This window comes from Semicossyphus pulcher, unplaced genomic scaffold (assembly GCF_022749685.1).
Source record: "Semicossyphus pulcher isolate SPU_LCO1_2020_fin unplaced genomic scaffold, fSemPul1.0.p SCAF_17, whole genome shotgun sequence".
In the NCBI taxonomy this organism is placed as follows: Eukaryota; Metazoa; Chordata; class Actinopteri; order Labriformes; family Labridae; genus Semicossyphus; species Semicossyphus pulcher.
The window spans coordinates 27,988,946-28,003,351 of NW_027211681.1; the positions used below are offsets into that span (position 1 = coordinate 27,988,946).

Consider the following 14,406-nt stretch of genomic DNA (forward strand, 5'->3'; position numbering starts at 1 on the left):
CGAACAAAGAACAAAAAGATCTTTTGGTTTGATGTAAAAAAAGTCCGTTTTAAGAAACAGTCTGAAACAAAAAGAAGGATGAACAGCCGGGAGCCAGTTTTTAAAACTTAACTTCAATTCATTTTTTACAGTAAATATGTTTAAACATTTTAGAATAAAAGGGCCAAATTTCAGATAATCCGGATGATAAAGTTGAAGTAGATTTAAAAAACCCTTTTTGATAAGGTCCTCGTGATGAGCGTCAGTTAACAGCTAAAAACAACCTTTTAATTAACCTTGTAACAGTTTATGATTCCGTACTAACATTACCATTAATGAAAGCATAATAAAGTATGTATTAGACAATCTCTTAACCGTTTCTTGTTGCTGTTATTAACATTCATGTAATCTTATTAGCACATGAAAATGTTAATAAGCATCATATAAAGGCCTTACTACCTATTAACTAACGCTTATTACAAAGAGCTTAATGTAAAGTAAATCTTAGTTTTTCCAGTGTACGTTTTGTGTTTTAGTTTAAATGTAGACGTCACAGTGCCCCAGTTCTGTACTCATTTTATATTCACAGCTGGCTTTTGGACTTTGTGTTAGAAAAGACATAAAATGATGTTGATTTTTTAAGCGTACCACAGCTGACATAAATGTATTCTAAGTGTACATAACAGTGATAAAAAATCAGATAAATCTGAGATGACAAATAAAATAACTTTTTTAAGGAGGACGTTTTGACTTTGTGAAGTTTAATTTGTTGTTTAAAGTATGAAAACTTGTTCCAACTGCAGGAGCTGTACTAGAAAGAAACGTGACAAATATAAAGAATATAATTAATATAGAACCAGTATGAAACTGGGACACTGTGACGGTTCTCACATCCGTCCAGCAGGGGGAGACAAAGATGCTAACAGGTAAAGAAACCAGATCTAGGTTCAGTTTTAATATTCTTGTATCAGACATGATGGATCAACGTGATCTATACTTAATTAGTCAAAAGCCCTGACAATCCACCTCCAGGTGTGGACAGGTAGATCAGATATCCAGGTACAGATTACAGGTGCAAACGGGACGGAAACGCTCAGTCAGGTTAAAAACCAAATTAAAAACTGGCTCAACGTTTATCCATTTATAACTTCTTCACGACGTACATCAGAGCTGTGGCAGACGTTTGCATTGCTAAAGTCCTAAAGATAAAACATATTAATAAAAGAAATCCAATCATCTATCAAATAACATTTAAATAAAGATATTTCCACCAAAAAAGACCTCAGAGTTATTTTACTTTGAAATAATCTTTTCCTTTTTCTTTTTTGTTGGATTTATCCTCAAAAAGAAATCATTTCATGTTCTGTACAAACTAAATAACAGAGTCCAGAGATATAATAAATATACAGGAGAGCCGAGAGAGAATAAATAATCCATGTTGTTACTCCAGCAGAAGGGAACGCTGCGTTTGAAAGTTTGTCACCACGTACCTGCGTTATTGCAATTGTAGCTTTATTTCCTGTCACATCAAAAACAATAAACATGATCTTTTTAAATCCTGATGTTTGATTTTCACTCCAGGTTAAAGTAGAAGCTCCTAAAACTTAGATTCTAGAGGAAAGTCATGTCACTGGTTGAGTTAAAGTGAGAGCTTGAAGTGAGAAATCAAATTGTACAAAGAAGCTTAAAGAAAGTAACTTCCTGCTGTAAAACATTTTCTATAGTTGGTATTCATTAAAGTGCTCAGCTCAAACACAAACAGAAGCTTTAGAGGCGTTTGTGTGTAGTTTTAAACTTTGGATAGAGCCAGGCTAACTGTTTCCCTCTTTATGCTAAGCTATGCTAACAACGTCCTGCCTGAAACACAAAAACTTCAAAGTTACTGAACATATTCCCAAAAACTAATTATCTGTCTAATTATATTTGTTGGCTTGTAAAGACCTGCTAGCAAAAATAAAAGAAACATGTTTAACTCTTTATTCCCGAAACGAAACGCTAACATGGCTAGCACCTTCTTAGCTGCCATAAGCTAGTAAAAAAATGTCTTGTTTAATTTAAACAGCAAACACACAGTTCATTTTCAGAACTTATACATGTTTAATTCCTGATATTTGAGGAAAGTGTTTCTTATCATTTTTCCCCAAAGATGTGCGCTAGTTAGCTTTGCTAATGCTCACAAGCTAGTACGGTTTCTTTGTTGGCTGAACCCAAGACGCTATCCGATTAATAATTCCTCTAAAATGTGTTTGAAAAAACAGGAATACATTTTTATTCAAATACATTACACGTTATGTGGCTGCGAGCTGAAAGCACTAAATGTCAAAGATTTTTCTTCGTATTGCACTTTGAGTCGTTGTAGCTAGCTATGTTTGCTTTTTGAAGTTCCAAATAGCTAAATTAGGCTATAGTTAATTATAGTTAAGCTGGTTATCTAAGACGCTAGCGCCCTAAATGTTAACAAAAATAAATAAATTATTACTTTTGTTTTTGTTACTTTTTTAAATGTTATTTCCAGTTAGCTAATCACAAGCTAGCAACGTTTCTTTGTTAGCCGAACCTGAGATACTATCTGATTAATAATTCCTATAAAATGTGTTTGAAAACAGTTCATTAATGTGGCTGCTAGCTGGAAACATTAAGTGTCAGTTTATTATTGTTTTTATTGCACTTCAAATAAAATAATTCAATGTTTTTGTTTTCTACAAAGTCTTGGTAGCTAGCTGTGTTTGCTAACTTTTAAAGTTCAAACAGCTATATTAGGCTACAGCAGACTGTAGTTAAGCTAAGATGCTAACGCCATGAATGTTAACAAAAAATGAAAGTAATAACCTTTTGTGTTTTCATTATTTAAAGCTCCTCATTTTTCATTGAAGTTCCAGTAAGTTAATTTGCACTCGCTAGCTTAGAACACTCCAAACAAGCTTTAACTCAACCAATTACATCTTCTTTCCCTGAAGCTACGAGCCGGTTTTTATCCAGCAACTTCTACAAACTTCACCGAAACACTGGAGATCAGAAACACAGTAAAGATGTGACGGATATATTTATCGACAAACAAGCTAAGGACGTCTTTGAAGTTTAAACTTGGAAACAGAAACTGGAACGTTGGTGAAGAACAAAAGAAACACTGAAAAGTTCCATCTTTGTTTTTGAAGCCTGACAGACTAACACATCGTCTGCGTTTCTTTTCATGGGATTTATAGACAAAACATCGCCAGCTCATCGTTGACACACGTTGTGTTACTTTAAAAAGACTTTTACATCATTTCTTTACAAAATAAAACTCGCAGACCGGATCCTCTAAACTTAAAAGATCTGACAACGAAACTGCTTTAAGGAATAAAACTTCCCTCAGCGTTCGGATCGCTACATAAACAGCATCAGAAAGACGGGACGTGAGATAGGAGGTTTAAAAGGCACTGAGTTGTTCTTATATAAATGATATAAAGATTTTCTCATCTGTAAAAACATGCACGGACAGTAGAAAAAGTCTCTGCAGAGTTTGTTTCTTACAATTCTCGGACGGGCCGTAGAAACAAGGCGGGGCTTCACACTGGCGTTATTGAACCTGGAGCTCAGCTGGAAGACGAGGACGCAGCTTCTGTTCACACTGTGGGTCCTCAGAGTGTGTGTGTGTGTGTGTGTGTGTGTGTGTGTGTGTGTGTGTGTGTGTGTGTGTGTGTGTGTGTGTGTGTGTGTGTGTGTGTGTGTGCTCCCAATACTTTAACTCAGTGGTTAAAGGTGCTGTGGAGATATCTTGTCAAACATTAGTGAATCTTTTGAAGATTTGATCGGTCGTCTGTGCCTCACACATTAAAGGCCTGATCACGCCTGCATTTAAAAGGGTCAAATTTAAGGGCACAGAGTGTGTGTGTGTCAAATACAACTTCTGTTGAACGACTTGGCCTTACAACGTCTGTTTTCTTGCTGTGACCCTTGAACCCTGACATTCAACATTCAGTAAACTAAAGACCTTAAAATCTCTAAACTCCACCACTGCACCGCGACGCTCCAGAATGAGGCCAGTGTGACGTCTGCTGCGTCTTTAAAAATGTACAAAAGTGATAAAAAGTCTCGGGGCTTCGTCTCAGCTGCCCACCAGAACCTCCATGATGTGGTCCAGCTCTGCCAGGTCCATTTTAAAGGGCTGGCTCTGAGCCCCGCCCCCCGCCGCCGCGCCGTACCCAGACAGCACGACGGGGGCCATCTTTGTGGGCGGAGCTCCTGACGGGGGCGGGCACGGGCTGAGGTCGTACATGGAGGTGTCAATGTCTGTGAAGAGGACGTCGTCGAGCGCAAAGTCTGTGAGGAAGGAGCCCGGGGAGGACGGAGCAGGAGGAGGAGGAGGAGGAGGAGGAGGTGGTGGAGGAGGAGATTTCTCCAGCCTGTTCTCTGCCTCCTGAAAGTCTGGCCTCTCCTCCTCCTCCTCCTCCTCCTTCATGACAACGTCGAATGTGACCCGAGCAGGAGGAGGTGACGTCGGCCTCGAGGAGGAGGAGGAAGACGAGGAGGAGGGGCAGAGCTCCTCGATCTCCTCCAGGGCGGAGGAGAAGCTGTCTTTGGGCGACGGCGAGGGAGGCGGCGGCCTCGGGGAGTGGTGCACGAGGTGGTGCTGGGAGGAGGAAGAGGAGGGCGGCAGGGTGAAGAACATGGGCAGGTCCTCCTCCAGCAGGGAGGCGGGCGTCAGGCAGGAGTCCAGCGCCGTCAGGCCGGACAGCGACGAGGAGAGGATGCTGAAGGAGGACGGAGGAGGCGGAGCTTGTCTGTAGCTGTTGTCCTGTCTGGCAGCAGCAACGACAGGAGGTGCAGCGGAGAAGAAGAGAGCGCCAACGCCTCCTTCCTGTCGGAGGTCGTCGTGGATTCGGCGGATGATGTTGTTGATATGGACGCGGCGCTGCAGGCGGAGGTCTGCGCCGAGCCGCGGGCCGTACAGCTTCATGAGCGACATGTTGAGGACGGTCTGACGCTGCAGCGTGAAGGACGCCTGAGACACGACGGCCAGAGGACGCCCGCCGTCCTCCAAACCATCCTCATCCTCGTCCAGTTTCCGCTTCACCCCGTTACCCAACATAAATCTGTGGAGGACAGACGGAACCAGAGAGAGAAGACAGAACGTTTGTGTTAAACAACAAGGTTCAAAAGAGGACGTAGATCTTTGATTATTGTCAGAAGCTGAAGCACGGCTGAGCCCGAGTATTTCAGGTCAGGATTATTTGTCTTTATAAAACTACACGTCAGTTATTTGTTCCTTCTTTCAGTTCAGACGTGTTGGAGCGACCACGAAACTGTCTTCTGTTTTTATTGACCAGTTTCCAGAGGAGACCCCGGAGATAGCTGGCTCTTGTGAACAGTGACGGGTCATTTTGATGTTGGGTCTACAGCAGGGTGTCGTCCCCGCCTTCCTGTGTTGCTCATCTCACTGACACAGATAAACAAAACATGACCAAGTGAGGTGACCTGGGGTCTTCCCAACGTTTAGGGGGAAGCCCTCAATGAATCAAACACAAGCCAAAGATAAAACCTTCCTCACTCTAAGCCACGCTTCTTGTCTTTTCATTCAAGTGTAATTAAACAAAAGGAAAACAAGAACTGTTGTTTTATTTGGCTAAAAAAATCTGTTTCAACGATTTTTTATCAAAACTGTAAAAAGTGTATTTTTCAGCAGAATTGATACAAACAACAACAACAACAACAACAACAACAACAACAACAACACAGCAGAGCAGAGGTGCTCAAGTGATCCAGGTGGTCCAGTCAGTTTTATTCATCTTCATTATAATGTTGTTCACCTTGTTGTAGTTTCAGCTTGTGACACGTTCTGTCTTCAGATACAAATACTCCCTTTAAAGGGGAATAAACGTATGAACCAGACTCTGAATAAAAACTGAAACTGAAAGATGGCGCGACAGCAAGGTCGCGAAACAGACGGAAACAAACTGAAAGTAAAAGTTTGGAAAGATCCCGAGTCACATGACTGACGACGCGTTTCTGTGATGGACGAGTCACAGGCTTGCTGGAAGCTGAGCGGCTTCCCCACAAACTGTGATGAGAAGTGTGTGTGTGTGTGCGTGTGTGTGTTTGCGTGTCAGCTGACCTGCTCCCATGTGAGCTGCAGTCAGCTGGTCGGGTGGGAGTCCGACACCTTCTGACTCCCTGAGCAACAAAACACAGGAAACAGACGACTTCCGTCCTGACGACCACACACTGAACACACACAAACACACCTTCGACACCCGCACTGCTCCTAAAATCTGCCTCACGTTGCTTTCCCTCAGAGTCCTACAAGATGTTTGTTTTTATCTTGTGATAGAAATCAGTAAAAGTGTCATTCTGGCTGTTTTTAAACCTGGAGCCTGTTTTTACAGATTTTTGGGTCTAAATGAGTCACAGGAAAAAGTAGAGAAAGGATCCCTACAGAGACACACCTGTTAGTGAAAGAGTCAGAACCTTTTATTAACCAGAAACACGTTAGATGGCTCCCTTCAGAGCCGCCAGACTCCACTGACAAAAACGGTCATTTTAGTTGCAGAACACACGAGTTACACACTGCCCGTTAGTTTGTTCATGTTAGTGTGTGTTCCAGAAATATTGTGTGGATCCAAAATAACCGTTAAACACCAAAGTGACACAGTAACACAAACAAACCAACAGATCGAGGCAGAAGTAGACCAGCAGCTTAAATCAGTGTTTTTCTGAATGGAGTCTGGTGTGTGTGCAGAGAGCGATGTAACGTCTGTGTGTGGTTAAAACAATCATCTTCCTCTGTAACACAAAGGTCTATCTCTGTAGGGATCCTTTCTGTCATGTTGTCACACACTTAGAAGAACAACCTGAGCCTGTCAGTCCCGTCACGGCCCAGGTAGAAATACCAGAATTCCCCTTTAAATGTAGAACATGAGAAATGTATTTAATTACTTTAGATATGTATCTTGATGATGCATGTGTGTGTGTGTGTGTGTGTGTGTGTGTGTGTGTGTGTGTGTGTGTGTGCGTGTGTGTGTGCGTGTGTGTGTGTAGGCAGCTGTTGGGTTGGTGGTTTGTGTTGGAGGGGATTTGAACCGGTGAACTCTCGATTACGTGGCCAACAGGCGGCCGAGAGTGCTGACAAGGACACACACAATCTCACACACACACACACACACACACACACACACACTCACACACTTATATATGATTATTCATCAGCTCTCCCTCCTCCTCACTACTTTAAAGTCATGTGTGGGGCCCCTCAGAGGATCCATCTGCTGCGACCCCCCCAGAGGACGAGGTGAAGAGGTGACAGACAGACAGACAGACAGACAGACAGAGAGAGAGAGACGGGTGGGGTGGGATATTTTTCTGATCATACTTTAAAACCTGAATGTACACTGTCATCGCGAATCTGAACTGCATCTTGTGATAAAGACTGACTCTGGATCAGCTGGCTGAGGGTCAAATATATCACCCAACCCCCTTCCTCCCCCTTCCTCCCCCTTCCTCCCCCTCTGGCAGCTGTCTGTCCGTCTGACGAGCTAAAAGTCCACAAATAGTTTCAGAAATTGTTTTTGTGTAAAGAAAGAGTTTGTCATGGACTGTAAAGGCAAAGGTTGTTGTGTGTGTGAAAACTTACAGCAGGGGTACAGACCGTAGACTGTGTAAAAAGATGGCCGACGTGACAGCTCCCTAAAAGTGAGTCCAAACCCTCTCTATCGCCCCCTGCTGACTTAAGTATTTGATGCTATAAAAAAGGGGGTGTGGCCTCATGATTGACAGCTCTGTGGACAAATGGGGCTCCTGCAGCGTTCTGTTCCCGAGTAGCAGAGTAGAGGAGGAACGGCGAGAGGAGACGTAACTAACACTAACACTACAGTCATTGAACTTTCCATCAGCGTGAATATCTGCTTCAGACCGACACAAGAAGCTGTTCTGCTGCAGACTGAGCCCACCTGAGGGCTCCAACACGCCAAGGACACCTGAGGGCTCCAACACGCCAAGGACACCTGAGGGCTCCAACACGCCAAGGACACCTGAGGGCTCCAACACGTCAAGGACACCTGAGGGCTCCAACACGCCAAGGACACCTGAGGGCTCCGACACGCCAAGGACACCTGAGGGCTCCAACACGCCAAGGACACAAGGTGAAGGTGTGTGTCAGGTAGAGGAAGGTGTGGGACGTCGATACTGCGGCTCCACCAGCCGATCTCTCCTGCACACACTCTGGATACAGATGAGCAAGATGGCAGCGCCCGCTCGGGGGGGTTTAGGCTTCTTTATTGTACAACGAGAGGAGGAGGAGACGTCGTCCGTCTGTATATACAGTCACTGGTACAGCCCCACATCGATAATTTAAACTAACAAATATCTGATAAAACGTTGTAAACAAGGCAAGAATGGGACCAAACATTCTACTTGACAGTCTTTAAAAGTACAAACGGGCCATTCAGGATTTAAAGGTTTTCACCTGGAGTCACAATAAAGTGACGAATGTCCTCAAAATGATGCTACAGATGATTTCACAAAAATCTGAAGCTAAATGAAGCGCGTTTATAATCAAACACGACACAGACAAGCAGCAGATCTTGTTATTACTGCTTGTAAAGGACACACCTGCACGTCTTCAAAGAAGCGACCAGCAGCGTGACAAGAATAATTACAGCGTCTGCTATTGAGGTTACTGACAGCGGCCCATCCTCACACACTGCACGCTGTGTAAACACACAGGCTCCCAGCTGGCAGGACAACAACACTGATAAACTTCGGATAAGTCATGTGACTTCTCGTCTGTTAATCAGCTGTCTGAGTGGAAATGAAACAAAAACAAACAGCGGAGGTTTTTCGTTTCAAACACTGCAGGTGGGACTCTTCAGGTATCACACGTGTGACTCGTCAGGGCTGTGTTTCACAGAGCAGGAAGTTGCCCTCCATCTTTCTTCTTTTTCTTTCTGTGTTTTTATAAACCGACTCCAGATCATGAAGAGCAGCACACTGTGTTCATTCACTCTCCGTCTCGCTCATGACCGGATGAATCCGGGCGTGTGTGGACGTGTAGGGATCAGATCTAGATACCTGACCAAAGATCTTATCCTGGTGTTTCCTACATAAACTGAGATAAACATCGTGTAAACACTTGTTTCCATGTTTCTGATGCCGTCCGCTCACCGTGCAGGTTCGACTCGCGGCTGCAAATCTGAAAGTGAAAAAACTGCAACTTTCAGAGCTGAATGTGTTCTTCAGGATTTTCTCTCTTCTGCAAACGGCTTTTTGAAAATGTTCAGAAGCTCTGGAGCTGCAACATGACGTCAACTAGTAATGAAACGATGAATGATCTGCAAGTGTTCACCGATCACTACTCGTCACCGGTTTCTAACACAGAGCGCTGAATCTTCTGCATATTAAGCCTCTCATGTGAAACGTTGTCTTTGTCACACAGGAAAGAAGAGCTGCACGATTGTGACCAAAAACACTCACGATTGTTTTGATCAATATGGAGATCACCATTATTAATCATGATTACACAGATCGACTCTTTCAGTTCCATCTGTGCTGCATTCAGGCTCATGTTCAAATTTAGCATCAAACTAAGTCAGGTTCTTTACCTGCATGTGGTGCATCATGGGTAATGTCAGTGTGTCTGTGGGAGCTGGGTGATAGGGTGTCTCTGTGCAGCGTCTCTGTTCTGGATGTCTGACGTGACGCTGGAGGACGGGGAGCAGCTCGTTCTCCCTCTCGGCCTTCACACACTCATCATGCTGCACTTTGTTCTTTCAGCTGCTTCAACAAGTTAGTCGTGTTGCTTTGCGGCGCAGACGCAGGGGTCATGACCTCTCTGCTGATTATTGTTTCTTCTGAACATCACTTAAACCTGAAACGCCTCCAAACAAGTGCTGACGAGCCGCTTCAGGGGACCAGCTCTTCCTCTTCAGACGTTTGACTTAGGGCGCTCATCACATGACCTGCCAGCTCCCCCACAAGTGAAGCCCAAACCTCTCCATCGCCCCCTGGGGGAGGGGCTGTTAGTTTAGGGAGCGCTTGATTTGATGTGCAGCAGAGTTTCTACGGGCGGAGCGTTTTAAACGTCAGTTTATTTATTGAAAGGGACAAAATCGTGATCAGATTAATATTCGATTACTCGTGCAGCCCTACAAGAGTAAACTGACTCTGTCTGTTGGACTGTTGGTCGTATAAATCACTGTGCTGTGGGAAACTATAACAGACACTAACTCCACTAACTTTCTCTGTGTTAACTCCAATCATTCTAACAGCTGCTGTTATCTAACTACTCACCCTCCTACAGCTCACTGATATTATACCACTTAAAACTATGATCTTAAATAACAGGAGATATGTAGTGTCAGACATCGATATCTCCACAATGGCTGCATTGATTTTCGTCATTCAAGCCGAATTAAAAACATCCATCTTCTTTCATTATTTTGCCATCTGAACAGCAGAGACAGCTCTTACTAAGCTCTTAATAATATGTAAGGGAACGTAGGACATGGGATGACCTCTGAGCCTAATCAAAAACTGTTTCTGATGGTGAACTTGCATCTTTATCCATCTGTGAATGGACGGACGAAGCAGGTAATAAGATGAACGTTTTTCAAGTTTAACTGCAAGAGTTTGAATGTCGTCTGTTTTTCTAAAGATAGTAAGAAAATGTGTTGGATATTTAAAGTAAAGAGGGTTCAGTCTGTTTCAGTTTCAAACTATTTCTCTTGCTCTCTTACAGTCGGTGTGTCTGCTCTCGCTGCTCAGCCGGACATGCAGGAACATGTTTCTGCTGACTGTCTAAAGTGAAGCTTTTATTCACAGCACTCAGTCAGAGGAAAAGACAAATAATGGCTTTTAGTTTTAATACTCTGTAACCTTCAGGTCTGGCTTTTCCTTTAAGAATAAACGTCTTTTCTAAATTGTCTCATGTGAAAAACACTAAAATAAAAGCTTTGCATGAGTAAAACTTTGGAAAAACGTTGTAATGTTGTTCTTTGTGTTTTATTGGAAATAAATCAGCTATAAAAGGTGACGGGTCTGTTCCTCATTGCTGCTGGTAACTGATCTGTGTGTTGGAAGGGAAACTGAGACTCCAGGAAGTGAAGGTGGACTGAACTCACAGAGAAGAAATCCTGTCTGTTTGCTGCAGCGAGTCGCCTTCTCAGCACTGTGCAGGATATTCCCCGCTGCGTGTGTGTGTGTGCGTGTGTGCGTGTGTGTGTGCGTGTGTGCGTGTGTGTGGGAGTCACTTTAGCGTAAAGAGGAAACACAAACAAAACATCAGCATCATTTCGCTCCTGTTTTTATCTGTGTCATCGCGTTGTTATGTTACAGTTTCTTGGCAGAGCCGCAGCACGAGTCACTGATGAGTCAGTCAGCTTGTCTGTTTTTGACACCAAACTTTTCAGTGTCATGTTACAGTAAATTTATGTAACTGAACTTATGGGAAACTGACGTGTTATTTAGTTTGAATGTTAAACTTGACAGCAGAAATAAACATGTTTACAGCCTGGTACAAAAAACAGTTTGGGTCTCTATAGCTCATTTCTCTCTTCATGACGACTGTACGGGGAGAATCTTTATACAGCTCACCTGTTTACATTATATTAAGGCTTACAGTGATGCAGCATTAGGGGCGTGGCCTCTTTGAGTGACAGCTGGGAGCTGCTAGCTGTCTGCTAGGTGTCCCCTCAGCTAACTCAGTCACTGAACGTAACCTCTGGGCCGTGTTTGTGCTGTTGGAGCCTTTTGGAGATTTGTTCATGTAAATATCAGACAAATAATCTGTGTGTGCGCTTTGTTGGACGAACAGACCGTCCAACACGTCTCACACACTGTTTTACACCCAGTCACGTTATGCTATTATTTATGTTAGCACTAATTAGCAGCTATCTGTGTCTGTGCTCACCACACCTGGCTTGGTAGCTAGCCAGCTAATGAACTAGCCTTGGTCACAGACTATGACAGGTTTGGACGGCTTTGATGTTTGCTAACCCCGCTGATCCTCTCAAACTCCACCCTCTCTTCCAAATATGGTCACTTCTGGCTTAAAAGAACAACATGGTGACAGCCAAAATGCTTTCATGTTCGACTGATAGACTAAGCATGAGAAACAAGAAACCTAGCTCTCTACCCTGCAGCACACAGAGAGTAAAAACAGCTTCCCTTCCTCTCCCTGTGTGTCTTTAACATCTTATTCTTGACTCTCAGCTCTCTCATATCAGCGCTGAGTGTAACTGGCTTCATGCAGAGTGTGTGAGTCCAATGTTGAAGCCTTACATAATACACACAAAGTGCTGATTGTACTGAGAGCAGAGCGAACGTCTGTCAGTCTGCTGTAACCCTCCCCGACTCCGCCTGCTCCACTTTTTATACTGCTGCTGCTGCTCGACCACATTCTTCTTCTTCCCTTTAAACTCCACTCCACACCAGGAAACATACAGCACACCGACCTTTGACCCCTCCAGCTGCCTGTCTGTCACCACAACCAGAGCAAACACAACTCAGGACACTTTAACTCTCACAAGTTTACACTTTCTAAACATTTCTACTCGGCTTCATATGGCACCTTTTTAAAGTGTTGGTGATCAAATTGAAACCTTTGAACGGTGGATAACTTTTATCAGTTTAACACCTGATCTGTATCTATAACAAACTTTAGACAAGGTAACTAAATACGAGAAATTCCTTTGAACTTAAATAACCTGCACTGGGCATTTATCATTACTTTTGGCCATTTACAGACAAAAATTATTGCCATTTATTAAAAAGAAAAAGGTTAAAAATGCCTCAATCAATTATAAAACCTGTCACATAATCATATAACTTGCCTACACTCATAATACGGAATACAGAAAGGTAAAATATCACAGCTAAATGAAAACCTTATACATAAAGATGAAAGTCAGTTGTGAAAGACAAAAAAATAAAGTACAGGTAGTACAGGTAACTGTACTTTATTTTTTCCTTTAAATGAGTTAAACGTTTATTTAAAGTTCATACTGATTTTAATGTAATCTTCCTCTATGGTGCATGTCCTGTTTACCACATGTTTAACATGTATAAGACTATTTAATCCTGTATCTTCCTCAGGCTTCAATCAATTCTTAAATTATCCATTACTACAATTTACAACTTCTACAATGGCAGGACAGTGAAATAAGAAGTACAACAAGAGGACTGTTAGGTTCAAAAAGTGACCTATAAGTATATTTGAGAATATTAAAGTGTATTTTAAGTTACAACAAAAGAGGATAAACACATCTCCCTGTTTATGTTTGTTTCAGCACATGTCTGAACCAACTAGCTTTAGATTTTTCTCAAACTCATATATAATTTGGGCCTTAAACAAGAGATAAAATATTCATTACTTATCTTAAAGTAGGAAGTCCAATAAAAAGTACAATAAGATGACTATGTTGAGCACCAAAACTCCCAAACTAAGCCACTAAAGGTTTCATTAAGTGTATTTAAAGTTACACCACAGTGGATTAACAGGATAAAAAGCCACTACTATCCATCATAAACTCCCAATAACAAACTAAGAGAACATTATTTTGTATTACAAAGCAAATTTTCATCGTCTCGGACAGTCAGTTCACTGTAGTGTGTATAAATCACCGCGGGTGACCCTGTGAGCTCAGTGCAAGCTGTCAGAGCAGCAGCTGGTTTCCAGATCCTCCGGGACCTCCAGGCCACCGGCTGCTCCCCGCCACCTGCCCGGCCACCAGGCACCCATACACGGCCACCGTTTTCACGCACAACCAAGAGGGAAAACTGTTGTTTTTATTACGTATTAGTATAGAAACTTCCCTCTTTCTTATTGTTGAGCTGTTTACATGTGTACAGAGAGGAGGTGAACTAATTATTAGTGACACTGTAGTAACAACAGAGCAGCTCTTCTTCTACTCTTCATTAAGTCAAAATACAAACCGCTCTCTCTCTCCGGGCTAATAACGTCTGCCCGGTTAGAAACCGCGAAGAAGAAGTTTCGGTGTTTTAAAGTATGGCTTTAAAGGTGTCGGTCTGTCACTCACCACATGTAGCTAGTCCCATCCAGGGTCTCCTCTGCTGCATGGGTGTCGTCGGTCTGTGAGGCCGGGAGCGGAGCTGCGGACGGTCAGGAGGAAGGAGCCGTAGAAGAAGAAGAACATGGAAGAGAAACGAGCCGTTAGTCCGTTTTGTTTGTTTGTACTCCGCCGTCTTCCCCGCGGCTGCCTCGACCTCAACACTCACCGAGCTACACACACAATGGCGAAGCGTAGCAGCAGCGGCGGAGGAGGCGGTGAAGGAGGAGATGTGTCACTGAAGCACGCACGCGAGTCAAGACAGCCAGAACCGCCGTTAACAAAACTTCCGGCAGTCTACTTCAAAATAAAATCGGTTTCCGGTATGTGAATACAACTATTTTGAAATATTAAACATTAATAAAGTATCGTATTTATTTTGTTATCA

General features: G+C 43.1%; 1 protein-coding gene across 1 annotated transcript; it reads right to left on the minus strand.

The window, feature by feature from the left end:
• Positions 1 to 2,779: 2,779 nt before the first annotated feature.
• LOC138594356 (SERTA domain-containing protein 2-like) lies at positions 2,780 to 14,180 on the minus strand. Its single transcript, XM_069665428.1, has 2 exons — positions 13,989 to 14,180; positions 2,780 to 5,054 (listed from the first exon to the last, which is right to left on the minus strand). The coding sequence occupies exon 2, from the start codon at positions 5,048 to 5,050 to the stop codon at positions 4,067 to 4,069; it is 984 nt and encodes a 327-aa protein (XP_069521529.1). The 5' UTR covers positions 5,051 to 5,054; positions 13,989 to 14,180; the 3' UTR covers positions 2,780 to 4,066.
• Positions 14,181 to 14,406: the final 226 nt, after the last annotated feature.